General features: G+C 40.1%; 4 protein-coding genes across 9 annotated transcripts in view; 1 reads left to right on the top strand and 3 right to left on the bottom strand.

The window, feature by feature from the left end:
* Window positions 1-57: 57 nt before the first annotated feature.
* Window positions 58-6417, bottom strand: mok (MOK protein kinase). Of its 3 annotated transcripts, none has more exons than XM_010746767.3 (12): window positions 6074-6417; window positions 3969-4083; window positions 3544-3633; window positions 3387-3457; window positions 3204-3282; window positions 3064-3112; window positions 2798-2976; window positions 2473-2574; window positions 2191-2364; window positions 1916-2072; window positions 1635-1832; window positions 58-1413 (listed from the first exon to the last, which is right to left on the bottom strand). In XM_010746767.3, the coding sequence occupies exons 1-12, from the start codon at window positions 6255-6257 to the stop codon at window positions 1336-1338; spliced, it is 1476 nt and encodes a 491-aa protein (XP_010745069.2). In that variant the 5' UTR covers window positions 6258-6417; the 3' UTR covers window positions 58-1335. The 3 variants fall into 3 exon arrangements, with proteins under 3 accessions (XP_010745069.2, XP_010745070.2, XP_027131058.1); XM_010746768.3 differs by lacking the exon at window positions 6074-6417 and adding an exon at window positions 5629-5804; XM_027275257.1 differs by lacking the exon at window positions 6074-6417 and adding an exon at window positions 5539-5557.
* nemf (nuclear export mediator factor) lies at window positions 5366-16938 on the top strand. Its single transcript, XM_010746765.3, has 33 exons — window positions 5366-5427; window positions 6601-6672; window positions 6778-6846; window positions 7331-7433; window positions 7548-7673; window positions 7792-7940; window positions 8031-8098; window positions 8212-8301; window positions 8409-8482; window positions 8573-8643; window positions 8726-8801; window positions 8926-9066; window positions 9220-9428; window positions 9523-9693; window positions 9778-9841; window positions 9941-10029; window positions 10135-10238; window positions 10328-10390; window positions 10488-10600; window positions 11718-11775; window positions 11897-11955; window positions 12030-12153; window positions 12241-12493; window positions 12585-12627; window positions 12713-12762; window positions 12915-13056; window positions 13518-13595; window positions 13748-13966; window positions 14109-14144; window positions 15255-15361; window positions 15441-15484; window positions 15576-15655; window positions 15801-16938. The coding sequence occupies exons 2-33, from the start codon at window positions 6614-6616 to the stop codon at window positions 15876-15878; spliced, it is 3210 nt and encodes a 1069-aa protein (XP_010745067.3). The 5' UTR covers window positions 5366-5427; window positions 6601-6613; the 3' UTR covers window positions 15879-16938.
* On the bottom strand, window positions 16090-20953 carry klhdc2 (kelch domain containing 2). Of its 3 annotated transcripts, none has more exons than XM_010746769.3 (14): window positions 20824-20953; window positions 19853-20184; window positions 19677-19756; window positions 19480-19597; window positions 19231-19343; window positions 18923-19007; window positions 18685-18768; window positions 18492-18572; window positions 18274-18332; window positions 17972-18081; window positions 17821-17893; window positions 17641-17728; window positions 17500-17552; window positions 16090-17400 (listed from the first exon to the last, which is right to left on the bottom strand). In XM_010746769.3, the coding sequence occupies exons 2-14, from the start codon at window positions 20162-20164 to the stop codon at window positions 17277-17279; spliced, it is 1380 nt and encodes a 459-aa protein (XP_010745071.3). In that variant the 5' UTR covers window positions 20165-20184; window positions 20824-20953; the 3' UTR covers window positions 16090-17276. The 3 variants fall into 3 exon arrangements, with proteins under 3 accessions (XP_010745071.3, XP_027131059.1, XP_010745074.3); XM_027275258.1 differs by having other exon boundaries at window positions 20805-20950; XM_010746772.3 differs by lacking the exon at window positions 20824-20953 and adding an exon at window positions 20672-20694.
* A 1648-nt stretch (window positions 20954-22601) lies between these two features.
* pole2 (polymerase (DNA directed), epsilon 2) overlaps window positions 22602-27873 on the bottom strand; it is a 6837-nt gene continuing 1565 nt past the window's right edge. Inside the window, exons 1-18 of one of the 2 annotated variants that reach the window (XM_027274899.1) lie at window positions 26791-26885; window positions 26429-26504; window positions 25881-25958; window positions 25645-25738; window positions 25476-25550; window positions 25279-25362; window positions 25141-25197; window positions 24994-25042; window positions 24811-24883; window positions 24342-24514; window positions 24172-24261; window positions 24020-24074; window positions 23881-23940; window positions 23711-23788; window positions 23442-23550; window positions 23071-23247; window positions 22903-22970; window positions 22602-22789 (exon numbers count right to left, since the gene is read on the bottom strand). In XM_027274899.1, coding sequence (XP_027130700.1) covers window positions 22771-22789; window positions 22903-22970; window positions 23071-23247; window positions 23442-23550; window positions 23711-23788; window positions 23881-23940; window positions 24020-24074; window positions 24172-24261; window positions 24342-24514; window positions 24811-24883; window positions 24994-25042; window positions 25141-25197; window positions 25279-25362; window positions 25476-25550; window positions 25645-25738; window positions 25881-25958; window positions 26429-26493 — 1404 coding nt within the window. In that variant the 5' untranslated portion in view covers window positions 26494-26504; window positions 26791-26885 and the 3' untranslated portion in view covers window positions 22602-22770. Of the gene's footprint in view, window positions 22790-22902; window positions 22971-23070; window positions 23248-23441; window positions 23551-23710; window positions 23789-23880; window positions 23941-24019; window positions 24075-24171; window positions 24262-24341; window positions 24515-24810; window positions 24884-24993; window positions 25043-25140; window positions 25198-25278; window positions 25363-25475; window positions 25551-25644; window positions 25739-25880; window positions 25959-26428; window positions 26505-26790; window positions 26886-27873 lie in introns of those variants that run through there. The other variant, XM_027274898.1, reaches the window with a different exon arrangement.

The raw sequence follows: 27873 nt of genomic DNA, 5'->3' as shown, positions 1-27873 counted from the left end.
CATTTTTAAAAAAAGAAAGGAAAAACAATCACAATTCTCATCAACTTGTTCTCTACATTTTTTTTGTGTCAGGAGATTATGCAGACATGTAAAAGATTCAACTATTTGTAACGCAGGTTAATGACCACATCATACCAATGATACTTCACTTTTTTTTTTTTTACTCTGATTATACGTCACAACCAACACAATAAAGTGCAGACTGAGTCACAGTCCATTTAATGAGCTCACAGCTCTGAATGAAATGGTATGTTTCTGTTTATGTCACAATGTCTCGAGTGAGGACACTGCTCAAGCTACATTCTAAACAAAGCGTTAAAAAATAATTATTCAGGACTTTCTTAAGGCCCCATCTGCAAATACAGATCTTAAAGGAAAGTCTTTTTTTAAAATTATAATTATTAACTGTTGAAATTCTGTGTTTTTGCCCACAGACGGCTATTTATTTACATTACAGCTGGATTATAGGATGTACTTTTTTAAAATAGTTCTCCAAAGACAATGTGGTGGCTTTGAATAATTGTGAAGCACTTAACGTGAATGTTCTGTTTACCTTTTGTATAGGAAGACTATTGCCCTACAAATCAGTTCATTCACAAAAAAAAAAAATGATTTATCACAAGTTTACAGTACCTATAAAATGTACTCAACCCCGCCTTTGTTTTTCATGTTTATTGCTCCACAACTTTGAATCACAGCTCATTAATTAAAGCAGCTTTGGTAGTATTTGTCTTTTTTACAAGACTACAACAGGAATTTTCAGTTTTCCTGCCATTAAACTCAAGATTGGTCTTGACTTTAACTTACCCTGTTTTTCCAACATTTGTGATTCATAGTTGTAAAAAAACGCAACCAGACCAAGTCCTACTCGGGGTGTGACTACTTTTTAAAGGCACTGGCCATGTTCCTCATCACCGAAGTTATATAACTTGATTCACGCGGTAAAAAGGCTGTTCACTTGTCAAATATTTTATTGCTTAGCTTGTCTAATAGGCTCAGATTGAAGTATATTTCTCAGCAGTTGTAAACATGTAACACTTGACTCGGTCAAGTAAAACTGAGGACATAACTAAACTACACATTCTCAGTCCAACATAAATTGACAGACTCTTAATATTGTTGATGTTGAGATCAGATTTCGTCATTACAGTGAGGGTAACAGTTTGATGTAGCACTCATAACTGCTAACATAACAGGCTTGGCGGTCTTCATTGAGCTGTTGTTGTTCTGCTTTACAGATTTCAACATCAGGCCTGTCCAAACATTGTCCTTTCAGGTCTTTCCTGTTTTTAAAGGCAATTTTTAATCAAACATTGGAGTGATTATATTTGGCTTTCAGTAGCCTCTATGTTTCCTATCCAAAGGTGGCATGTAGTAGGTCTTGAAAGCTGCGTGCTGTGACTCATCCTGGGGCTGTGAAGAGAGAAAATGCAGCATGAATGCCAAAATCAAAGCTTTTAATGAAAGCACTACCAGAGCTCTTGTTTGGTCACATTAATTTGACATTCCTCTTTTTTTCCTTATTACAGCAAAGCGAGCATTTTTAAAACACTTTGATTTTTGATTATACAGTTGGAGAATTTAAAAATGTAACTGTAATAAGCCCGACGTCTGTGTAGCACTACTGTGTTTACCTTGGTCAACCGTGTCTGGCACTTTTTCGTAATGATGGCTGGTAGTGTGCCACGGTGGGTGACTGTAAATGCAGGCATAGTGGAGACTGGGAAGGAGATCTGCGGTCCCGGTACGACCATGTTGAGCTTGGGAAGCTCTGTAGGATAATGCGTGATGTTGCGTCTCACGAGGGGCTCTGCTACATGCTTCATGTTGTGCTGAACAAAGAAACATATGGCACCAGTTTTGGACATTTCACTTTCAGATGACTTTGACATTGACCAGCAGAGATTAGACTTACGCTCATCAAAGGTGTTTGCCTTGTGTGTCTTCCCCTCATTTGTTTGCCGAGTCTGGTTGGGCGCCAGATGTCTAAGGATTTGTATGACCCGCTACTCTCTATTCCATCCATACTCCCAGAAAGTCTGTGAAGGCTCTCAGCTTTCTTCTCTGCCAGCCTGGGGGGGAAAAACAAGACTTCTATTACAAATGGCAGGATAGTATTATTAAAAATCTGGCAGTGTGTCATGCAAATTTTGATTAAAAAGTTGCGAGGTAGAGATTTGCATGGCCTACCTGATTTCCCTAAAGTATGTGTGGCGCAGGGCTGTCTCTGCGGTGATGCGTTCATCGGGGTCATAGGCGAGCATCTGATAGAGAAGCGACAGAGCTGGAGCCGGGCAGCTTGGGATTAACCGCGAGATACCCGTGCCTTTTTTAGGGGGGAAGTTGAAATGCATCGCTCTAGACCTGCCAGAAAGCATGGAGAAGTCTTGTGTTGACATCAAAATTATACACTCACAATTTATGTGTACAGCTTCTGTAACAAATACAACACGTTTAAGGGGGAAGGCCTACTTCTTGAACTTTTGGAGGATGCTCTGATCTGGTGTCCCCAATACATCGTGGATCTTGGCAACCTGGTCCAACTCATTGGTTCCAGGGAAGAGAGGATTCAGACTGAAACACATGTGGGTATACAACAATCTGAGTGCCTCAGCATTTGTTTGACATTTGGTGGTTGTAGACACATTCAATAAAATAACAAAGACGCCTGAAAGCAGACATTGTTAGCATTGTAATTGTACATGTAATCAAGTAAAACCTGTCTTTTGAGCCCATGAGCTGCTGTCCTATTTAGGTACAACAGGTGAAAAACTGAGCCCTTCCCCCGCAGAGGTACCTCATGATCTCAAAGAAGACACAGCCAGCACTCCAGATGTCCATCTTTAAGCTGTAGTATCCATCAGTGAGGAGGCACTCTGGAGCTCTGTACCAGCGCGTGGATATATACTCTGTGTGCGGGGGCTTGGAGTACACGCTCCGACATGAGCCAAAGTCGCCAAGCTTCAGACCATTTTGCTGCAAGAGAAATTTGAAGTTATGTATGTGTCAGAAGCAGACCGTTAACGTTTCTGTCAAACAAATCACGATAATGACGCATCTCACTTTGATGAGAATATTTTCTGGTTTCACGTCTCTGTGAAAGATCCCACAGCTGTAAAAAACAAAACAAAAAAACAATCTCAACATACATCATGTGTATTTATTTTACTACTGAATGTGAACCGAAGCACTGTCACACCTACCTGTGCATGTGTTCAAGTGACTTGCAAAGCTGGTACATGTAGTTCTTTACTGTATGGTCAGGCAGTGGTGTTTCTCTTCCTGCAAGAAATAAAGAACTGATATCAGCCCATAACTCACCCAAAGGTTGATGGAAAGACATCTCCATCTTATGATGATTTACTATGTGCTTGCAGACGACTTGCCTTGTATGAACTCATAGATGTTCATCTCCATCAGCTCACAAATCAGAGACAGGGTTCCAGTTTCTTTGTCACTGAAACGTGATATTAGGTTAATATGACATACTACATGAAACTATCTTGTGGCAACAGAATAATTTCATAACCCACGAGTACTCACAAAATCAGTTCATGTAGCTGGATGATATTTGCATGAGGGCTCAGTCTCTTCATTGCCTGGACTTCCCGCAGGTTGTTGGCCTGCTCCAGACTTGATGACAAAGAACAGATTTATACATTTTATATAATTAAATATATTAGCATGGATGGACTCTGTAACAAGATAATGGTTGCACAGATTTAAAGGACACAGTCACGTTGAAAAACCAGTGCCCTGACAACTCACATTTCAAACAGTGACATGCATTGTAACTTCATCACTACAAAGTCAAAGGTGGTGTAAGCTGACATCTAATAGGATACATAAGGCAAAGGGGGTGTCAAGCTGCTGACTCGAGTTTCAAGGGTCCACACACGGCAGAGTTTGGTTCAAATGCACCACTGATTGTCTGCGGCGCACAGGAAAACGTGTTGCAGGATGCATACCTGTTAATGGTCTGCTTCATGGTTTTACATGCGTAGAACTTCCCATCTTTCAGGCTTTGAGTCTTCAACACTTCTGAGAACGTGCCCTCGCCGATTTTCTTGATTATTTTGTAGCCTGCACAATAATCAGAAACAAAGATAACAATAAAAAAAAGAAACATTTTTGTGGACACATTTAGCTTAGCTGAACAGCAGAAAAACAAGTCTGCATAATCAGAAATCCCATTAAAACCCATCATTTTATCGGGATAAGGAATTGTGGTTCCCCAATTCACGGCTGGAAGCCTTACATTTCATTTCTGATTATTTTCAGTATAGACTGTTGTGATTTCTGATCTTAATGTTAATTACCAACAGTCCAAAACTAAAATAAATCCACTTTACTGTCACAAGAGACAAAGGAAAGCAGCAGATATTCTATATTAAAAAATGACTTTAAAATGTGTAATAAATCATATATCTTTTTTGCATTTGTTATTAAAAACACTTCTGTAACTTCTGTAGTTTGACTAATTCATTAGCATAATAATCAATTCAGCTCTTTATCCATAAAAGACTCTTCCTATTCTGTGGCTGCAACTATCATTTTAATCATCTGCTGATTATTTTTATTGGTTAATCCAAGAAAACGAGCACATCTTAGTTATGTTTTTACTTGGAAAATTACTTAACATAATAATAGTAATAATAATAATAATAACACATTTTATTTCATAGGCGCCTTTCTGTCACACAAGGACACCTTACAATAAATGAGAGTAGACATTTAAATAGAAAATGAACATGAGAAACATAATTTATTCTGCTTTTTTTTAGACTAACCCTAACCCAGCAAACAAAAAGAGCCATAAAAGCAGATCAAATACTACTAATCTTTAAGCTCTGATGTCCACTTTAGGCAGAAAATAGATTAGATAGATACTTTATTTATCCCACCACGGGGAAATTCACTTGTGACAGCAGCAAGATAGAGAAACAAAGTAAAAGAGGCCAAAACAAAAAACAAAAACACAATAAACAGACAGAGATTAAACAGACAGAAGTATCTATAACTACACAACAACCATGAAAGAAAACAATCAACCTTCAAAAACAGATAAGTACTGAGTGGCATGCTATATAAGAGTACTGTAGTGTAAAAGTGACCATAGTGTAAGTAATTTTGCAAAGAAAGTGACCATAATATAAATAATAATATTATTGCTATAGAGTAGTGACCATAATATAAATAGTAATTACAAAAATAAGTGACCATGATATAAATAAGAACTGCAAGGTATAAATGAAATAAAAATAACAACAAAAATTGTTGAAAATATGTCCAAAAAGCATCTTTGAAGCAGAATAAATGATGTTTGTCACGTTCATTTTCTATATAAATGTAACAAACCGAACAGCCGTTACACCAAATTCTTCCACTAACTGCCAGGACCTCCATTACTACATTTGAACATGACAGGTAAGATCAGGTGTCACTTTTTTTTTTGCTTCCACTTGGTCACTATTTTCACTAAAACCTCGCAGAGAAACTTAAAGAAAAGAAAAAAAAAGGTTAAATCAGCTGGAAAACCTGAGAGAGAAATCTTTGGAGCGAAGCCTCGGAGGACGTGCGACCTGCCCTGTCACTGCGCTCCGCTCAGCCGTTAAACTCGTAACTTACTATGCATTCCTTTGGGTGTCAGCCGCCGCATGTAAGCCGAGTATCCATAACACACGTATCTGAACGGTACATGTCAAGGTTTTAAAAACAGCTACAGTACAAGGTTGTTAATAATTATTTTTTTTTAGGTGTCAAACGGAGGCGAAATTCGTCTTACGGGGTGCTAGCCTAGCCCCGCTAGCGAAGCCCTGTTAGCTGACCGTCGCCTTGGTAACGGAGCACGCCTTCGCCCTCCACTCTGACCCGAGGAGGAAACTAGAAACTCCGATGTTTGACTCTCTCTGTCACAAGATTATGGAGTTAAAAAGCAAACAACGCGGCTTGTATACGCCCTGCCATGTCAGAGAGAGAGAAAAAAGAGCCAGACGAGCAAGAATTATTCGCTGCGGGCCCAGATATTTGTCGCGTTTGTTTTTTTTTATAGCTGCATAATTTACATCCTTACCTTTTTTGCAGAGGTGGCTGGTGGCCAGTCGCTCGGATGTCTTTGCATTAGGCGGCGGATTGTTCTTCTGCACGTCCATAAAATTCCCTCTATTGTTCCAGTCGATGTTAGGTGGTGGTTTGCATGCATTTCGAAGGCTTGCCCTGTTTTTCACGCCAATAAGCCAGTTTGAGTAGTGCATCATTAGTGCACATTAAACTCCAAACAGCCTACCATGAGCCTTAATAATATCTACGAGCACAGAGAGCACAGAGGCGGTCCGCCGCGTTCATGTCATAGCATATGGTTACCAGGCACCAGTGTGTGTCATACATACACAATCAATGCATTCTATTCACTATGGTGTCTACACACACACACAAAAAAAAAAAAGGCGTGGATCCTTTACTCCTCCTTTTTGTCCCACGTCGGCTTACGTACAAACATAACATGTGCGCATGTGCAGGAGTTGCCTGCATGTTTTTCCTCCTTGCTGATGTTGCACTAGAAATGTGAATGGTCTTCTTTCTTTCTCGTATTGTTGTCAGCTGTTAAGGCACCATGAAGACAAGGTTCACCACTGTGGATATCAGGGCGGTCATTGCCGAAATCAATGCCAAGTAAGGTTGTTTGTGTTGTTGCTTGTAGCCGGGCTGCTAAGCTAACTTAGACCATCGTTGATGTGTGGATTTATCTACAGATGTGTTCATTCATTTCTTTCGCAGCTACGTTGGCATGAGAGTAAACAACGTGTACGACATCGACAATAAGACGTATCTGATCCGTCTGCAAAAGTAAGGACCCGTTTGAAAACTTGCCTCCAAAACTTTCACTGTGTCTCATATGGCATGGGACTATTAAGTAAAGTAGCAATGCCATTATATTAAAAAATACTGCATTACAAATGTATAATTGTGATTATAATTGATCGTAAGTAAGCACTAATGTGTTTAAAATATCTAAAGTAAAAGCTGGTGTTATGCAGCAGTCTGTCATTAGTGGATTATTATACATTATTGGATGGCTACTACTGTTGCATTCATATTTAAGATGCATTTTAGTCCACTTAAGACATTTGGGTGGTTTAATGTATAACAGTGCATCATATTTAATCAGCCTACCATAAGATTTATATGTACAGTCTGAATCTGCAGTGTGTTCATTTGTCAAATGAAGTAGAAGAAGTAAAAAATGCAGAGTTTTTCTCTAATACTCAAATAAAGTAAGTAAAGTATTTTTAGTCAGTGTGTATAACTCGGTATCATATTATTGTCTCAGGCCCGACAGCAAAGCTGTTCTCCTGGTCGAGTCCGGGACTCGAATTCACTCTACAGACTTCGAATGGCCCAAGAACATGATGCCTTCGGGCTTTGCAATGAAAGTAAGAACTTTGTTCATTCATTTTGTAGGCTACTGAACTGTGATTCAAAACAGGTTTCACATTAACCAGACCAGTTGTGATGGAACTGAATATTTAAAGCAACTTTCTCCGTAGTGTCGAAAACACCTGAAGTCACGGCGGTTGACTCAGGTTAAGCAGCTCGGGATTGACAGGATTGTCGACATCCAGTTTGGCTCAGACGAGGCTGCCTACCACTTGATCATTGAACTGTATGACAGGGTGAGAAAACATTGTGAGATGTGTCTATTAAATGCAGCACCACCAGATCGTACTGAACCATGACAAGAAAGCAAACTAACGTGATTGTGTGTATTCGGCTGTGTGTTCATATCTACAGGGTAACGTCATTCTTGCAGATCATGAGTACACCATCCTGAACCTGCTGCGGTTTCGGACAGCAGAGACGGAGGATGTTAAGATTGCTGTGAGGGAGCGGTACCCCGTGGAGAACGCCCGACCGCCTGAACCTCTCATCAGTTTAGAGCGGTAACCGCGCTTTTACAGTTTGTGGACCAAATGGACATCCATCAAAATTCAGTTTATCAGTGAAAACAAATTCTTTCTTATTGTGTGTAGACTCACTGAAATCATCAGTAGTGCACAGAATGGAGATCAAGTAAAAAGAGTCCTGAACCCTCACCTTCGTGAGTAGCCATGTACCCTGACTATCTCCATCATTTTAAATGTCTTAAACTTATTGTATCATGTCAATGAACAGACTGAACATGTTTTGTATCTTTTCCAAACACCTCTCCAGCCTATGGAGCCACTCTGATAGAACACAGTTTGATAGAGGCGGGACTGCCAGGCTCCGTCAAAATTGACAGCCAAGTTGATGCTGCCCAAGGTACAGTAGTCCACTCGGAGACCGGTGGATGTTTTCTGTAAACCCATTCTGTAAATGTGTAAATACCAATTTGTAAATACACTGTTTGATCTTGGTCTGTTTTCCAGTTGCTCCTCAAATCCTGGAAGCGCTGCAGATTGCAGAAACGTATATGGAAAAGACTGAGAACTTCAGTGGCAAAGTAAGAAACCCTTAGTTTATTTTGAGGGAACTTTTCTTTGGGATTCTCTACTAGATTTACATTCACCAACTTTTCTTTGTGTAATTTAAGGGTTACATCATCCAGAAGAGTGAGAAGAAACCAAGCTTAACTCCTGGCAAACCCAGCGATGAACTGCTCACGTATGTCTGAATAGTCTTTTTCAGCTTATTGTTTATGTTATTATATATTATTATTATGGTAATTTATGACATCTACTTCCAGATATGATGAATTCCACCCATTCCTCTTTGCCCAGCATGCAAAGAGCCCTTATTTGGAGTTTGATACTTTTGACAAGGTAAATATTAACATGGCTGCGGTTTTGCTTTGTTTGGGGGGGAAAAAAATTGATCCCCATTTAAATATGAATTCACACTTTTTGCAAGAACGTGATATGAATCCAACATGATCCTCTCGCTCAGGCAGTGGATGAGTTCTTTTCTAAGATGGAGAGTCAGAAGATTGACATGAAGGCCTTGCAGCAGGAGAAACAGGCTCTGAAGAAGTTGGAAAATGTTAAGAAGGACCACGAGCAGAGGCTGGAGGCCTTGCACCAAGCACAGGTCAGCATTACTGGAGACTTTTATCTTCGTCAGCCGTAAACACTGCACATAACGGCCTCTGCTTTCCCATACTATCAATAAACTGAAATGTAAAAGCCTACTTGTCTCATCGCTGAAATACATATACAGTAAATCTTGTCTTGCATGCTGCAGGAGGTGGACAGAGTAAAGGGTGAACTGGTGGAGATGAACCTACCTGTGGTAGAGAGGGCGCTGCAGGTGGTGCGCAGTGCACTTGCCAATCAGGTTGATTGGACTGAGATCGGCATTATCGTCAAAGAAGCACAAGCTGCTGGGGACCCCGTGGCATGCGCCATCAAGGAGCTGAAGCTGCAGACCAACCACATCACCATGCTTTTAAAGTGAGACCATCACTGACACAGAAACCGAAGTACTACTACTACTAATTGCTCATTTTTTACACCATGTGGCTCATATGTGTCTTTCATCCTCAAGGAATCCATATATTTCTGAGGAAGACCTGGAAGAGGAGGAGAAAAAAGACACGGTAGAGGAGAAAGGGAAGAAAAAGAATAAAGACAAAGGACAGAACAAGAAGTTGCATAAGAACAAGCCCATGTTAGTGGATGTGGATCTTAGCCTGTCGGCTTATGCCAATGCCAAAAAGTAAGTTTGCATGTTAAACAAAGACTTGAGAAGTTTGTAGAGAAATCATGTGTTGTTGTTGAGTGTCAATGTCCTTTTTTATAGGTACTATGATTGCAAACGCAGTGCTGAAAAAAAGGAACATAAAACCATGGAAGCAGCAGATAAGGTAAGAAAGCTGTTCTACGTTCAAGGTATGAGAAAAGGACATTGTCTTCATTCATTCATTCATTTTTTCTACTGTTCTTCTATTTTCATTTCATTCAAGGCTATGAAATCTGCAGAGAAAAAAACACAGAAAACACTAAAAGAGGTTCAGACTGTGACCACCATTCAGAAGGCCAGAAAGGTCTACTGGTAAGACACACGTTATCTTGTCTATCTTCATAGACTTACACTTCAATTCATTATTTTTGTATGTAGCGCTTGTATTCTCTCTAACTGTTTCTCCCCTTTTGGCAGGTTTGAGAAGTTCTTATGGTTCATCAGCTCAGAGAATTATCTGGTTATCGCAGGAAGGGATCAGCAGCAGAACGAGATGATCGTCAAACGCTATCTGCGGGCAGGTAATGAATTAACATGCACACTTAAATAAGACTGAAAAGGTTCAAAACCAAGCTGGTTTATCCCCTCGTGTGTGCCTTCACTCTGTCAGGTGACCTCTATGTTCATGCTGACCTCCACGGAGCAACTAGCTGTGTCATCAAAAACCCCTCAGGTAAACCATTTGGATTCATTTTTTTAGATTGTGAAGATACTCGATGATTTACTTTTACTCATTTGTTCCTTTGACCCTCTCAATCTTCCTGCTCCAGGTGACCCCGTCCCTCCCCGTACTCTGACTGAAGCGGGCACTATGGCTGTCTGCTACAGTGCTGCTTGGGATGCCAAGATCATCACCAGCGCTTGGTGGGTTCATCATCATCAGGTGAGGCAATATTGGGCAACTAAATTTGCTACCTTATGTTTGATGTAAACTGAATCCTGCGTGTGCATTTTCCATTGACAAGGTGCTCTTTACAAAAACAAAAAAAAACTTGAAAGCTTGAAATGAAACAGAAAACTGTAAATTGATATCCATCTGATCTTTCTCTTATCGTATTACCTTTTAATTTCCTCAGCCACTACAAGGACTGCTGCCAAAGTCTGTTAATTAGAATCCTGCATAGCTTTATCTATATATAGTGACAGAACATAAGTATCGCACACTTTTTAGTCCAACTAAATTATGAAATAATCGTTATTAGAAAAATATTCAAAGTTATGGTATTCCGGGGATGCAAAAGCAGTCTTTGTGGAGGTCACCCACGCAAGCTAGAATAGGGATCCTGTTCCTCTTACGTCTAGGTGTCCTCTGGCCCAAACGGCAAACTGTCTGTATGCAGTTAACCGGAACAGACAGCCAAAAAGTAGCCACGTAACACGGGTCAAAATATACACACCTTATTTAAAAAAACAACATGCCATCTTAATCTAAAGCTTTTCCAGTCTCATATTTTGTAATCTGGCCTCAAAGACGTGTTCTTCAAACTAGAATTTCTTTCTAAAATTATATTGTTTTATCAGCCCTGTTACTTGACCCCACCATCTTTTTTGCCTACTACTATTACAGGGTTAGACTTGAGAGTTTGTTAAACCTGCTTTCTGAAACTGAGCCCTACTCATTATCTGTACTGGATGTGAATGCCAGGCAAATTACAGTCCACTTACACGTGTTGTCTTTTTTCGTGTTTGTGTGTGTGTGTGGTGGGTGAGTGTCATGAAAAAGACAATGGAGTGAAAAAAAATCCCCTAAGAGGGACTAATGACAATTGCATTGTTTGTATGAACAAAGCCTAATATGTGCGTTTAGTCCACTTCCTTCCTCATCAAACATTTGCAAAGCTGCATTTGTTATGCTACGTTACATGGCATGTTATAATCATATGAAACTGGGACTAACTTATAAAAACATTGCTCCATAATGCTTCTAGTGACAACTCTCAACAGGGCAACTTTAACTTTAAGCAAAACAAGACATTGCATCCCTTATTGTTTTTGTACAGGTGTCAAAGACAGCTCCCACTGGAGAGTATCTGACCACTGGAAGTTTCATGATCAGAGGTATGACATGCTAAAATTTAAGGTGGATATATTTTTTAAGGCACCAGAGCCAAATATGAGACGTGTTAATGCTATGATGATATCTGACAGAGGATCTAATATTTGATCTGTTTCTCTCCAGGAAAGAAAAACTTTCTGCCACCTTCTTACCTGATTATGGGCTTTGGATTCCTCTTCAAGGTAAAAAAAAAAAAAATACCATAATTAAATCATTTTAACTTCTACTACTCAGTTTCATGCTCATCTCTCTGCAGGTCGAAGAGGAGAGTGTGTTCCGGCACAGAGGAGAGAGAAAGGTGAAGACTGTTGAGGAAGACATGGAGGACGTCACGTCCACAACTGCTGAGCTGTTAGATGAGGATGGAGAGGAGCTGATTGGTAGCATACACAATATTATTAACCTAATTTACTGCATATGTAACAACCACATTCAGTTGTTGTAACTACCTTCTGTCGCCTTTGCAGGTGATGACAGCAGCAATGAAGATCCGGGTGAGGAAAAAGAAGGAGGGACAGAAAAGGAGATTAAAAAAGCGCCAAAGGGGGAAGATGGTGCAAGTGGAGAACTGGCTACTGTTCCTGAGGAGAACATGGAGGAAGAGGAAGAGGAGGGGAGAGAGGAAGACAGCGGGGAGGAAGAGGAGATGAAGAATGAAAATGGTGAAGAGTTCAGCTTTCCAGACACGACCATCTCCCTCTCTCATTTACAGCCGAGCAGGTAATTTTACCACTGCTGCCACTTCAAACAAACGCTGTCACTGCACCTGGCAATGAGGGTACTTAATGAAATCATCCCTCCTTATTCCTAGGAGTGCTCAGAACCCTGGCTTCAAAAAGGAAGTGACTGCTCAGGTAATGATTGCAATCAGGCCTCACACATTACGGCAGTTTCATCAAGTAAAATCATGCTGATGTTCATTCATTCATTTCTCTTCAGGTTGAGGTAGACTCACAGGGGAGGAAACACATGACTGCAAAGCAGAGAAGGTGAATGAATGAAATAAAATACATAATCATCTACTTCCTCCTAAGCTCATACCACAAACTTAAGAGCCTTTCAGCAACAGGTAGTGCTGAGACATTTGGACTGTATTGTATGTAGTTAATTTAATTATCTGGTAATTATTCAATGCTACTAGAGAAGAGAAGAAGAAGAAGCAGAAACAGGAAGAGTACGACACCGAGGTGAAGACGGAGACGTCATCTGCTGGATCAGCAGGCGATCAAGGATCCAAAGGTGGAGGAGGCTCCTCCCAGCAGCCACTGAAGAGAGGTCAAAGGGTATGAGAGAGAGAGAGGAGTGTGACGAGATGTTCTGTTCTTCCAAATCTAAAGTCTAATAGTAGTACCTAGTATTTAACAGCTTTTAAGTTTACAAGTCTTTCCAAAGTAAGATATTTAAAGATACAATTTAGAAAAGAAAATCACAATACAATGCTAAAACATAGAAAAAAGAAATAAAGCTTCACAAAAATAAAAATTTACAAGAGATCAGGAGGCAAACAACACCGGTTAGGGTTAGGGGGTATTTAAAGCATCAGTAGCTAAAAGAAGGCTGTCATTTGTTATCACAGTTTTGATGTTTTCAGTATCAAATGCTGGAAAAAAGTAAAAGAATTATTCAAGTCATGATTGAAATAAAGTCAAGAGTTACACGTCATAATGAGCTAATTTGATGGATCAGTCTTGAACCTTAAATGAGCTCATATTTCACTCTGTGTTGTGTCTGTGTGTATTTACAGAACAAGCTAAAGAAGATCAAAGAGAAGTACAAAGATCAGGATGAAGAGGACAGAGAGCTGATGATGCAGCTGCTCGGGGTGAGGATGAATAAAAACTACCCTCAACACAGTCATTTCTATGTACTGTTCAGTGTCGTCATGCCATCTGCAAAACTTTTATTGCTAACTGCAGTGCTGGTCTCCTTGAGACTGACACAGTAAATAACACTATGACTGCTTTTCTTCCTTAGTCAGCTGGTTCTGCCAAGGAAGAGAAGGATAAGGGGAAGAAAGGCAAGAAAGGGAAGGGGAAAGAGGAACCCTTCAGGAAACCAGCCTCTCAGAAACCATCCCAGAAACCTCGTTATGTGGAGACTGCGGCAAAGAAACCAGAGCAGACGGAAGGAGGGGAGGATACTGAGGAGAAACAGCCTGGAGAGGAGGGAGGTCCTGCTGAACAGGAGGAGAAGGTACATAACACACTTCAGAGATCCAATATTACAGTCTAAAATGTTTCTCTAGTGATGTTAACAAAACAAAATTTACACTGTGAATTAAAATTATACATACATATGTCACATGATTATCCGTCAATGCTGCCTTCTCTTTCAGGAAGATGACATAGACCCGGACAACCCCGGAGCAGAGGTGAGTTCTTAATGTAAACACTTAACCGTTGATAAGTATGATAATATTGTAATTTGATTTGTGTAGGACTTCTAAAGCTAGAAGAACGTGCTTTACATAGACAGCATAAAAAAATAACACAAATATAAAGGAAACGACTGCTGCTAATACTGCTACACTCAAAGGCAGTGTGTAAAACTGTAACCCCAGGATTTAAAAGCAGAAAAGCAGTTTGAATACTAGCTATACAACTGTTCCAAAGCTAAAGTGCCATTACAGCAAACACTCAATCACCCTTTACTTTACTTTAGACTCTGGAAAAGCTAGGAGGCCTAACCCAGCAGATTTCAGGGGCCTTTTTGGACAGTAACTGTTAAGAGATCACTGATGTACCGTCAAGAGTAACCTTTGCAAGGAGGCTAAAACTGGACCGCTATGATAAGAACATTTGGTCTTCTGCACAATCTGTGCGGTCCAGGTGTGAGGAAATACAAGCATGAATCATTTTCTCTATCACTGTTTTATTGTGTTTTGTCCAAAGGTTAGCTCACTGTCAAAGATAACACCCAGTTTCTAGCAATAGCCTTTATATTTGGGATAAGGGGACTAAGGAGTGGCTGGCCTTGCTTATGGAGGTGCTGAGGATAAACACTTGTTGCATTCAGGGTTAAAGGAGAGATATAACTGCATAAGTATGAATATCATCTGCATAGCAGTGAAGAGAGATGTTATGGTAATGAATGAATGAATGCATGATGACCTAATGGTAGCATATAGAGAAAGAACATAACTGGTCCGAGAATTGATCCTTGGGGTGTGCCACATGTTGTCTGTGCAGATAAAAAGATGAATGAATCATTGAGAGATATAAAAATGCCTATTTGACAGGAGAACCACTACAAGCCTGTTTCGTAAATGCCTACCCAAACCTTCAGTCTATTAATCAGTGTAGCGTGAATGATGGTGTCAAACGTTGCAAGGTTAAGCTGGACCAGTACCTGCATCCATTAATAAATCATGTTTAGCCTTTTAGCAGTGGCTGAATAGTACTTTATAGAATTCTGCATTTATTTCAACCCACCAGTAAATTTTCTACTGCATTAGTCTAACTTTACTTTTCCTTTGTTTCAGGAAGCAGAGAACCTGCTCACCTCTCTGACAGGCCAGCCTCACCCTGAAGATGTGCTGATGTTTGCTGTGCCAGTCTGTGCTCCATACACCGCCCTGACCAACTACAAGTATGCGCAATTAACGTTTTATGTGTGTGAGAGACAAAATGAAGAGTGCACGGGCTAAATGAGTCATTTGTTTCCACAGACACAAGGTGAAACTGACGCCAGGTTCTCAAAAGAAAGGAAAAGGTAAAAAGAGCAATCCGTTCTAATGTTCAGAAAGGCTTTGCTCAGTGTTTTTAGAAAAGACAGTAACGTTTTGTTTTTTTGTTCCTACCAGCTGCACGTACTGCTGTACTCAGCTTTATGAAAGCCAAAGAGACGTCAGCCAGAGAGAAAGACCTGTTCCGCAGTGTCAAGGTAAGAAAGTCATCTGCTAAAAGCAACTCTAAATTTTATGTTTTTAAATAGAAAGGAAATAAATACAGTTATATGATTAGGGATATAACTATTGATCACTGATTAGCTTGCTTTTCTTGACGTTGCAATTTAAACTGTGTCACAGGATACTGATCTATCCAGAAACATGGCGGGCAAAGTTAAAGTGTCTGCTCCCAACCTGCTGGCTGCCAAGAAGAAATGAGAGCCGGGGTAAACACAGACATGACAATATGTGGATTTATAGTATTTCATCAATTCAGTGGGACCTTGCCAACTTCTTCTGTGTGAACAGTCGCAGATTAAGCTCTCATCATCGCTGTTTGGACATGAATAATTTTATTCAAAGATTGTATGTATTGATCAACAGTTTATTTGAACTGAAAACATGTAAATTAACAAAGCTGAACAGAACATATCTTCTGGTATGTTTATTCTTTAAGTACAAATGAACAGTATGCATTTTGTTCTACAATAAAAAACACCAAGGGAACATTGTGCAAACCAGGCAAATACAAACAAAGCCCTACTGACATGAGGCATTTCAGTGCAGCGTGGCTCAACATCCAATACACTCACAGTATTTTAAGTCAACTGATTAAATAAAATTAAAATGCTACAGGAGCCACTCATGACAATTAAAGGCTTTAAAAGCCTGAACAAAGAACCCTCACATTTCCTCACAAATATATAAATTACTTTTATATATGTGTATAAATAAAAACTGAAAATGAACATTTCTGTGGCTTCGGAGTAGATAGTCTTGCGTAACAAAGCACTAGTTTTAGGTCTGTGAGAACTTAAACTATCCAAGAATTCGCAAACACCTGTTCAAGATCGTGCCAAACATTAGTCATAGGAATCATTAAAGCAACAGGCTCCCGCAAAAAAAAAAGAAATCTGCATGGTTAAAGCAAATTTGTTTAAGCCTTCACACTGTTTTTAGTGTTAGCACTTTACATCTTTAAGGTTTCATTTGAGGAAGAACAGAATTTCAACAAACAACTGGCGTACGCGTTTGTTTAACAGAACTGGAACGTTGCCCTTGACTCTTGGGTATATCTACAGGATACCTACTAATAAACTATTATCTTGTGGAGGAAAGGGAGTTCACAAAGCCAGAGTTCTGCCCACTCTCCAAACATTTTTTTCCCCCCTCAATAACACAATGCATTTTCTCACAGAGTTGCTTTGAGCAGTCTTCCTGAACTTTAATAAAAAGAAATCCACCTGAAAAATTATGTTGAGCCAAGACAGCAGAAGAAGAAAAAAAAAAAACTAACCCAAAGGCAGTGTGGGGCTCCTGTTTTCTCAAATGCTGTGCATCACTTGCACTGCTACTCCTTTAAAAGGTTCTACTGGCTGGCTTTGTAAGAGTTCCACCTATGTGATAATAAACAGGTAAGAAAAGGTAATAAACAGCTTTGAGGATTGCCTGTGAACCTTACTCAAGACCTGTTTCACAGCTGTTTACTATTGCTTAGAGAGATATTTTTTGTGTCCACACACATTAAACTAATGCTCCAAAAGGACTACCTGCTCATCTCGTACATAAATATTTCTCCTGAAATCCTCTGGACTGGATTGATGGTTTCCTCTCAGCCTAGGAGCCCAGTGTGTTGACGAGTGACATTCTTTGTTTGAGGCTGTGCAGGAGGTGTTTAGGCAAGCAGTCCCAGTAACTAGACAAACGCTCCCTGTGCTGCAGAACGGACTCCATACAGAACCTGGAGAGGTTGGGCACAGATAAATATGAACCCCAAAAATTTAAATAAAACTTACATTTTAGTTCCAGGTGTAAAATTGTAGCTCCTGCACACACTCACCGAACTAGTGATTTGGGCTGAACGTTGAAAACTAGTAACTCGTTGCTGTGCGCCTGTCAAGTAAAAAAAAAAAGAAAAAGGGAATTAAATTCAAGAGAAAGGCTTTTAATGTATGAAATAGATTATTAAGATATGACTTACAGCTCTGTAGTTAGACAACAGGTTGTTGGCACACCCTCCAAACACAAACACCTCCCCATCAGGACCGGAGCATGCTGTGTGCCACAGCCTGAAACACACAGCACGACGTCAGGAACTCTCTACATGCAGTATATTTGCTTTCACAAGCACACAGTGTTCACAGTAAGAAGAGATAATTACCGTGGTCTCTCTATGTGACTATGTTTGAAGGGCTTCCATTCATTTTTGCTCACGTAGTACAGCCAAGCGTCACCTGAAACACAGATGATATCTGCATTAGACGAGCAATCGTTTTGAGGTGGCTAGGACTATTTGCTGGTATTAGACTCACTCAGCGTCTCTCTGATCGTGGTGAAACCTCCAAATAGGAAGATGTGGTCTGGTGACACGGGAGTGAAGGAGTGCCAAGACCGGCCCACAGGGCCCTGCTGGGGAACACTCCTGCAAGAAGACGGTTAATGAATGAAGGGTCGCAGGTGGGTACAAGAAGGATGGATCATTTCTGATGCATGTTAAAGGATAACCGTCAATATTTTGCATCATTGCACTGATGTCATTTGCAAAACGTGTTCTTAGCTACATTTTTAGCTCCCATCTTCCAAGATTATTCTGTGTGATTTATGCAACACTTACATCTCATGCCATTCCCATGTGTCCAGGTCAATGTAATACAGATCATTTAGTCTGTAGTTCTGTGGATCAAAGGAGACAGAATTAGACAACAGAAGAGATGCACAAATATTTATTTTATAGTACTGCATTATCTGCAAATCAGGGCAAACAGGTAAGCAGTATCAACAAAGAGGCTGAACACACCCACATCATTAATAATTAGTTTTTAGCTTCCTTACCTTGTAACGTCCTCCAAACACATAGCCTCTGTTACCAACTGTGGCACAGGCATGAGCTGCTCTAGGTGACGGGGTGTTCCCCTACACCAGGCCACACAACAGAGAGAATATGTCAATACGTATTTTTTATTATACTCTCTACACATGGATGCATCAGAGTATGTGTTAATTAAGTGTGATGGCATATGTTTACCGTGGTGATGGGCTGGCTCCATGTTGAGGTCTCCAGGTCCAGGATATGGATGTGGTTGTTCCAGCCTCGCCCAGGGCTGTCCCACTGCACCAGCAAAAAAAATAAAAAAATACATGTATTTATTTTTTAAGTCAACATTAGAAAACTTTCTTTACAGAAAATAAACAGATTCTTTCAAACCAATTAAATTTATAACTATACACTGATTAACAGAAGCAGCATTTTTGGTTTTACAGACCACGAGTGAAGAGGATTCATCATATTCGAAAGTTCCTAGGTGAGGTCCTTGTGCAGCGTAGCCGTAGCCCCCAAAGAATATAAGTCTGTGGGAAAAATATCAGAGAAACTCACTTAAAATGTCACTCAAACTGCTGGTTTGTAAATGATTTATTATTCTACTCCTTAAATCAAAAGAATACTGTCGTCATTGAAGTCATAACATGTAATCCTAATTCCTACTGGGGACCCTGGAGCTTATCTGTGAAATTCATTAGCATTCTACTACTTTTTCAAGCACATTGCACAAAAGAGGTAGCCGTCCCTCACCTGTTCTTCTGAACCCAGCATCCGAGCTTGTCTTTGCAAGATGGAGGAAGTCCTTTAAGATCCTTCATTTCCTCCCAGACGAGGCTGGGAGCTCTCAGGGGCAGGCGGTAGATCTGCAAAGCACAGCAGACAGAACAGAAGAGTTCAAACAGCAGGCTGATCCGCCTCAAAGTCTTAGACATGATGCAATCACCTGAAAATAACGTGTTAAAAAAAAGAAAACTGCTCGATGCAACACACAAACTGTACCTTGTTTGTGTTTCCTCTGGCGTGATGACCTCCAAATAGGTAGAGGACTCCGTCAACACACACCCCACAGCTGCCCGACATGGATGTGTGCAGGCCACCTCCGGCTACAAGCTTTGTCCTGTGAAAATTTAGAAAATTACTTGTGTGCAAATGACACACACTTCTTAATATGCCACTTAAACATAAACAGCTATTACCATACTCCTGACTCCATGTTGTACGCCCAGATCTCATTCCTTGGCAGATACAAGTCGAAGAATCCGTGGTTTTGAGAATTCTTGTAAAGAGGGGGAATAAGATGTGATATAAGTAAATATGCAGACTGTAGAGGGGGAAATAAATATAAGATCGATCCATGTAATAAACCCCTTACCTTGTATCCACCCCACACATACATGATGTTTCTGTCAACCACTGCTATATGACCACTGCGCTCAGCCGGGGCGTCCAACTCGAACGATTCAGACGCTTCAGTGTCCAACAGCTGTTCATCCTCCACCTCCTCCTCATCATCATCATCATCGTCGTCTTCTTCCTCTTCCTCCTCCTCCTCGTCCTCATCCATATCGTCATTTACCATCCAAGCGAACAGCCGGCCACCTTCATCTCTGTCTGAGTCATTGTCATCCTCTTCGGCTGGCACATCACCAATGTCTTCCTCCATCTCTGCCATCCTCTCTGCCATGTCGAGTCTCTCTTCGTCTCCTATCGGAGTGGGGAAAGAAGCGAGAGGGAGAAATCACCTTGTGTTAGCTGGTTAGGTTGGTGCTGATTGGATTTGTCAATTAACTAATTGGGTTTTCCAGTAATCAAAAATGGGTGAGCAGGAAACGAAGCAGATTCAAAAACACTGGGTAGTTGGTTAGTGGAGAGAGAAAGGGACACACCATCATTGGCATGCTCTCTCTAACGTGTAACTTCTAACACACACCTTCAACTTTTTACCTAAGGTCCCTTAATTCAGCTAACATGACAATAATTCAGGTCAATGGAGCTGACGACGTTAGCTGGCAGCACGATTACTGTTGACCTACTTTGCTGGCTTAACTGTTTATTCACTTAACCAACAATAGCTCAAGCACAAGTTAACTGATGTATTAAAGTACAGAGAGACCTGAGATATATAAATATATAAATATATATGACTGGAAACCAAAGCTAGCGAGCAAACAACAGCTGTTACTCAGTCAACCTCCGTTAGCTCCAGCACGTTTGTCAACTTGAAGATTGGACACGACAAAGACTCTAAAATGAGAAAACAGACACGATGGCGTCGACGCCAACCTGCACACAAACCGCAGCTGTGAGTAACAACGTGTTCGCACCTGGTCGTTACCGTCTTACCTGCTCAAATGTTTTGTTTTTCTGCAAAATATTCAAACAGCGACACGACATTTATGTGAGGTCATCACAAGCATTCTGGGAGGCACGACCGGAAACTGACGGCTACGTCAATCCGCCATCTTGGTAAGGTCGGCAAAATCAACCAACTGACAGACGCTGGGTATTAATAATAATAATAATAATAATAATAATAATAATAATAATAATCATACTAATAATACATTTAGTTCATAGGCCCTTTCTGTCACCCAAGGACACCTTACAATAATAAAAGTAGACAGCAAATAACAGAAACAAACAAAAAAAACATAAAAGTATATCCAATTACAAGAATACAACATTAAAAACAGGTTAAAATAGGACAATGCATTAATTTTTTAGTGTTTACCTCCCAGTTTATCAGTTAAGTCATCCATAAATAGTCCTAATACAAGTTGTCCAAACTTCTTTTAAAGAGGGACAGACTGACAATGTGAAGATGCCCAGGGCCAATAATAACATTTTAAAGATGATGATTTAAACAGACCTAAGCTAAGTCTCCTTTCTTTCACACTGGAGTCAGATAACAAAGAATAAATTATATGGAATACGTTAAACTTGCATGAAGTTGATACAAATCTTAACCTCATGTTCATTTTAAACATGACTTGTAATGCAAAACCTGTTAACATTTAAGTTTAAAATGTATCACTCTTGCTCGTCTTTAACAAAATCATTAAAAGAAGTAATATTTTGTGTTACATCTATAACAACAGCAGTTATGTCGGTTCAAATGCTTCAGTATGTCAACTGAAAAAAAGCCAGATCTTCCAGCCGTACAGTATCTGACAATCCTAGCAGGCCATAAATAATATAGTATAAAAATGAAGCTGACTTTGGGTTATAGGCAGGGTACACCCTGGATAAGTCACCAGCTCATCGCAGGGCTCATAGAGACAAACAGCCATTCACACTCACATGTAACCCTTTTAAGTGCATGTCATGAGGAAGCTGGAGTACCCACATAAACACAGGGAGAACATGCAAACTACAGACACACAAACTAAGGCCCCAGCCAAGGTTCAAACCAGGAACCTTCTTGCTGTGAGGGTGTAATAGTATAGTAATAATGAAAGAATTAAAAAATGAGGGTGAGTTAGTGGGTGCAATTTAATGACCAACTTTGAACATCCTGAGTCCTTCCTGAAAGTCTACATAGTTGTTTTGTGTCAATAAATAAAGAAATGTGCGTTCTACAGCAATTCAGAGAAACGTTACTTCTGCTTTCCTTCAGAAAATTTCCCGCCTTTTTAACATGGCAGTCTATGAGGCTGTTGATGGGTGTTGCTGCCGCATCTTTACGTCTCTCGCCAAAACTATATATCTGACAGCTTTAGCAGGCAAATGTGAGTGAGAACTATATATCTGACAGCTTTAGCAGGCAAATGTGAGTGAGATGATAACATTTCCTACGTTTCTAGCTATAAATGATTTCTGTAGCTTGACATTTGCGGCCACAATCGCAGTTTACAAATTTATTTTTAGACGAATTTTCCTATTCCTCTCCACTCTAGCGATGACATCACTCACTCTAGCGCTCAAAAATTCGCGCAATACACACCCATTAATTTTTTTGGCGTGGTTTTTGCCGATTTTAAGAAAAGTCATAGCACACCGATCCCGGGCGAGCCGCACGTTTTGATACCTGTTTTGTGTGTGTGCGACAAAAACTCTGGGAGGAGAAGCGAGCCAAAAAAAACGGCGGAAGAATAATAAGTGGAAGAAGAGCGGTGGATAACATAGTGTGCGCTTTCAGGCACACTCAATAAAATCTTTATTATTCATAACATAGCATACAAAATACACACAGACACATACAAAATAAAAACACTAATCATTTGATTGCTAATCCATCATCCATAGGCAATGTACAAAGGAACTGAAACAGATCCACTTCCATGCTTTTCTTCAGAGTCCTTGAAGTTTGCTGTGAACACACAAGAAGACACTTGATTAGTATGAACATTAGTGTTGCTTTAAACGACGGCTATCTGTAATGAAAGACATGGAGAGAAGAGTGAAATCAAGAATGTGTCATACCTGTCCTCAACAGTTCTGTTGGATGGGTAGTACACCTTAAACGTGAAGCCACTTCTTGGGAATGAGCCCTGTTGAAAAAAATGATTGACAAAATAATAAATAACACAAGTACTCACTGAGAAAAGACCAAGATAGAACTTCTTCTGCCATTTTTCTACTGTGTCTTACCGGGTTAACACAGAGGCAGTCTGTGTTTGTGATGCTGAAGGGGTCGTATTTGTCGGCGAAGATAATGACATCAGGAACTGGGTAGACACGCAGGGAGTAGTCATACGCCCAGAACACAGGACTGACATAAAGAGGCAGTGGAGTCAGGTGACCCTGGGAGAGGATGGTTTTAACAAACTGGGGAGAGGAGGAGAAGGAAAATTATCATTTATTTTCAATTTCACATTGTGTTTTGTCAGAAATCAAACTTTGCTTGGTAGAGCTTTCAGCTTGCCAACACTTACAGTCCAAAGAAAGACTAAGACTTTAAATATACGACAAACAAAGGCAAGTAAAACCTCATAACTAAAACAATTGTATCTGAAACTCACATGGTTTGGAATGTCAAGATTGTTATTGGGCAACCGCACGCAGTTCCTGCACATCTTGTTCACCAGGTCTTCCCTGATAATGACGATCTCCTGGCTGCAGTACTGGATCCTGACAGGAAAAGCATGTCAGGCTTTTAGTTTTAGTTTCTTTTAGTTCAAAATGTCATGAGTCCGGGAACAAACTTCTGCTTTTCTACAACTCAACCTCATGTACAATAAAACCCTGACCACAAATATTTTGATAATAAATAAAAGCCTCTATGTTTTACCTGCATGGGTTGGTAGTGAACACAGAAAACGGCACCCTCTGTCTGAACTCCTCTGTGATGTGATCTGCCAAGGGGGGCCTGAGGGAAACATATTCATCCACATTTTTCCAAACAACTGAATAAAACTCACTTAATGCTGTTAAATAAATCAGATGTCTCTGAAGGCTTACCTTGGCAGGATAGAGCCTGGACCAGGATCTTCAGGGCCAGGAACAAACACAAAGCGACTGCTGCAGGTTTAAGATGAACATGTTTAAATCAAACCTGAACAGTTAAGAATAGACTGGAAATAACTCTATTAGACTCTACCTGCTGTGAATGTTGGGGTGTGCACATATAGCATCTGCAAGAGTCTTCAGTGACTCTAAAAAGAGAAAAATGAATTAGATTCTGAAAAATATATCCATGTTACACACAAAGGTCTTAAAATTTTATGATGGATGAAGACACAAAACTCTCACCTTTGAGTGATTTGATCTGCGTTTTTCCATACGGGGCAGAAGAGAAGTTACCACACAGGATGAAACAGGTGGGAGGCATCGAAGCATATCCTGTAAGAGAAAACAAAGTCAAACTAAATGTGACTGGTGTCTCACCTGGTGCAGATTCTCGACCTGTAAAGACACCAGACCTGAGAACATGAGGTTGAGCTTCTCCATCACTTCAACGCTGTCCAGCCACACATCGGAAACAATGACAAACATCGCGTCCTCGTTCTCTTCCTCCAGCTGCTTCAGCTTGGCTGAAGCCTTCACCGAAGTGGTGGATGGACCGCCAAAGAAGTTCATATTGCCGTAGTATGCCCTGCCAATGAAGCAAGGATCATACGGTGAGGGTGCAGGAAGGTATCTAGGGTATCTATGGAGCTCATGGAATAATGTGATGCAATGCAAATATGTCTGACCTCATCACTTTAGTAAATAATATCTAGTCTTTGCCTTCACGTTACTTCGTGTTCACTTCCTACCAACAAGGTTAAACAACTTGACAAGCTACTAACCCCAATATCTGATGTGCTTATGACACTACACTGCTAACATACTACTTTAACTTGGAAGGAACGTTTGTCTCAAAACTTCTTCTTCTTCCCATTCACCGACCTTGTGCCTGATGACGGCTCCGTTGGGGGAAACCCGAAGCCATTGACGTGGAAAACCGAGTCCTCGTACCAACCTATAGGACAGACGGCAAAACTTTACTTCTAGTAATACCTTGTCTTATGGCATATTTGTAATTTTTTTCCCCCATTTTCTTTACTGCAGTTGTAGCAGGTGTTAGCTCACCCTCTGCCAGAACGAAGCAGGATTCAGTGTACAGGCCATTATGAAACTGGTGAGAACCTAATTAAGGAATACATACACCAAAATATTGTATAGTATAAAAGGACATTTTGGTGACAAGCTTCTACATGAAAAACTATGAAAGGATATTGCTTTGGACATGTCCAGCTGTACTGTTCCGCTCAGGTCCTCCAAGTAAAATTTACCCTAGAAATGAAGAAATGTTTCAGAAACTAGACGGAAATATACACCGTGTTGAAAAACAAGGACTTCTCTTCAGTTACTCACCTCTTTAAGTTGTGTGACCATCCCGAGTACAATCACCTCTCCCAGTTTAGACGTGCTTCCCAGCAGCGCTTCGATTGTCTTGAGCTGAAAAAGACAAATCACACAATCAGCGTGAAATTCAAAACTGTAACACGTGTTTTATTTTCAGCCCCTGACTATTAAAGCAGCTCAACATAGTGATTACGGTGATTTGATACCTGAAATTTGTTTTGACCCTCTTCAACAGCAGCTCCTATTGCAGGTGGGGTGAAGAGCTCATGCCGATGTATACGCTACAAAAGACACAAGTCTGTATTAATACAACGTGCAAGTTTCACATACTGGAAATAGCAGCAAAGAGAACTGGCTCAGTTCCTCTGTACAGACCTGTTGTAAGATGGTGTAGCGCTCCCTGAAGAGTTCAGCTTTGTCTCTGGCCAGACCACACAGGCTGGGGGCTGGATGATTTGTCATATTAATGCTGAATGAAAAAGCCAAAATTAAAACTTTCAAACCTTCGTCTGCACACAACAGCACAGAACAAAGTGTGCAGCACATGCATGAGTAGAAACTAGATAACATAATTCTGTGACAAAGGAGAAAGAAACGGTAACTTTACTCACGGTACAAATTTCTTTCGCTCCACGCTGTAAATGTATCTGGGCACATCGAAGGCTCCAATGATGTTGAAAACATTATCTCTGGAAGAGAGTTAAACGACTCTTATTAATAAGATTTTCTACAGAAAAATAAAACTGATTCCACTGCTACATCTACCTGTAGATTAATCAGCTATAAGGGGACAAAATTTAGTTCATGATGTAATTATTGCGTTATTACAATATGCAAAAGATGTGACTGCAGGTCCTGAATAAACAGCTGCTATTATGCCAATGAACAGAAAAGGATGAAATGCTTCTACACACGTTTACATTTTTGGATGTTAACTTGCATCAAAATAATCTAAATAAAAATATCTATTCAATGCAAAATATTAACTTGTGTGCACCTTAAAATCTGTTAATGTAGTGGTGGATTTTATCAATACATTTACAAAACATCTGTAGAGCATATTATTACGAATGGGAAGTGCTGGTGACTCCGATAACATCTGTCAATATTTTAAACATTTCATAGAATAAATGAGTGGCGGGTCGATCAAAACACTTACATGGTTTCATCACAAGACTGAGTGCAATCCTGCACGGCGCTTTCCACCACGGACAGCTCTATCATACTGGAGGACACTGTTGGAAAACACAAACCGTGGTCACAGCCTATAAACACTTATCAGGAAAACAGATAAAACAAGTGAAGTGCTGTACGCAGCTTACAGATTTTTATGTTACGAGAAAACTCCAGTTTCAAGGTTTCACGATTATAATGGATTATTCTACTTCAGATGTAGAAAATCACATGGGAACTCGTTTGTTTTTGCAGTTCTGCCTCTTATGCAGGTGAGTATAACATTAATTAATAAATGATCCACACTTAAATAGTTAAGTAGTAGCTAGTGTGTACTGCTGTACGTACATGGCTGCTTTTCCACTGCGTCCAGGACCCGTTCAATAACATCATCCAACTCGGAGGAATTGACAGACTCCAGCACTTCCACAAGGTATTTGCTGGCTTCCCTGGAGCACAAAACAACAAGAAAACACGCACATGACTACTGATAAGATAAAATACATGAAAAAAATACATGTGAGCTTTCCTCAACTGATAAAATTTACAGGAAACATAAAAAAAGAGTCTGCTCTAGCTTTTTGTGACAGGACATTACTTGTTCCTAAGCCCAGTGATGTTGTGAGGGTGCAGATGGACTCGCTGACTGTGGTGTTGGAAAGGAGGATGCTGTCTAAGGTGCGGGCTATCTTGGACTATGACTCCCACCCACTCCATGAGGTGCTGCACAGATTTAGGAGCAGCTTCAGTCAGAGACTGCTGGCACCAAGATGCTCCACAGAGAGACACAAGAGGTCTTTCCTACCTGTGAGCATCAGTCTCTACAACTCCTCCCTCAAAACATCCAAGTCAAGTTTTTTAGCTATCAAACTGGCTTGTGCAATACATAAGTGCAATATTCTCATGCATGCATACTGCAGTTTAACAATCAGTGTATTCTCTGTACAGTCTCTCAAAGACTAAATTCTTTATAAGGTTTTAGATTTACATATTGCATAATTCACTGTTACTTGGTTTTTATTTAACTGTTATTTATACATGTGTATATAGTGTTAAAATTAATATTGTTAACGTTTTGTTTTCTTACTATTTAACTTACCGTTTGGTAACTGCTGTAATAAAAAACTATTTCCCTGCGGGGATTAATAAAGTATTTCTGATTCTGATTGAAAGGAGTTGAGTTGTGATCTGTGATGAAAATAGCTTACATGTACATATTATATGTTAAATTACAGCAAAACTATAAGTTTGATTCTAAACACAGCTCATTATTTCTTGCTGCCAATAAAATTCTTTACATATATTATAAAATTAAGCAGAAAGTATCGACCTCATCCAGCTTCTCATGTGTGTTGTTTAGCTGCCTCGCTGCACGAGAGACAACAACGTCACATCAACATGAGCAAAAAACAAAAACAAATGATAAATGTT

This window comes from Larimichthys crocea, chromosome XXIV, assembly GCF_000972845.2.
Source record: "Larimichthys crocea isolate SSNF chromosome XXIV, L_crocea_2.0, whole genome shotgun sequence".
Classification (NCBI taxonomy): Eukaryota; Metazoa; Chordata; class Actinopteri; family Sciaenidae; genus Larimichthys; species Larimichthys crocea.
This window is presented reverse-complemented; position numbering and strand designations above follow the sequence as displayed.

Coding starts and splice junctions, on each gene's coding strand:
- klhdc2 (XM_010746769.3), bottom strand. CDS start 20,164: ATGGCAGAGAGGATGGCAGAGATGGAGGAAGACATTGGTGATGTGCCA. Junction 19,344..19,479: donor CCAGAGGAAACACAAACAAG/GTACAGTTTGTG, acceptor TGTGCTTTGCAG/ATCTACCGCCTGCCCCTGAG. Junction 17,729..17,820: donor AGTCACATAGAGAGACCACG/GTAATTATCTCT, acceptor TGTGTGTTTCAG/GCTGTGGCACACAGCATGCT.
- mok (XM_010746767.3), bottom strand. CDS start 6,257: ATGATGCACTACTCAAACTGGCTTATTGGCGTGAAAAACAGGGCAAGC. Junction 2,575..2,797: donor GTCTTCTTTGAGATCATGAG/GTACCTCTGCGG, acceptor CATGTGTTTCAG/TCTGAATCCTCTCTTCCCTG. Junction 2,365..2,472: donor ATCCTCCAAAAGTTCAAGAA/GTAGGCCTTCCC, acceptor GCTTTCTGGCAG/GTCTAGAGCGATGCATTTCA.
- nemf (XM_010746765.3), top strand. CDS start 6,614: ATGAAGACAAGGTTCACCACTGTGGATATCAGGGCGGTCATTGCCGAA. Junction 10,239..10,327: donor CAAACGCTATCTGCGGGCAG/GTAATGAATTAA, acceptor TCACTCTGTCAG/GTGACCTCTATGTTCATGCT. Junction 15,362..15,440: donor ACCGCCCTGACCAACTACAA/GTATGCGCAATT, acceptor TTGTTTCCACAG/ACACAAGGTGAAACTGACGC.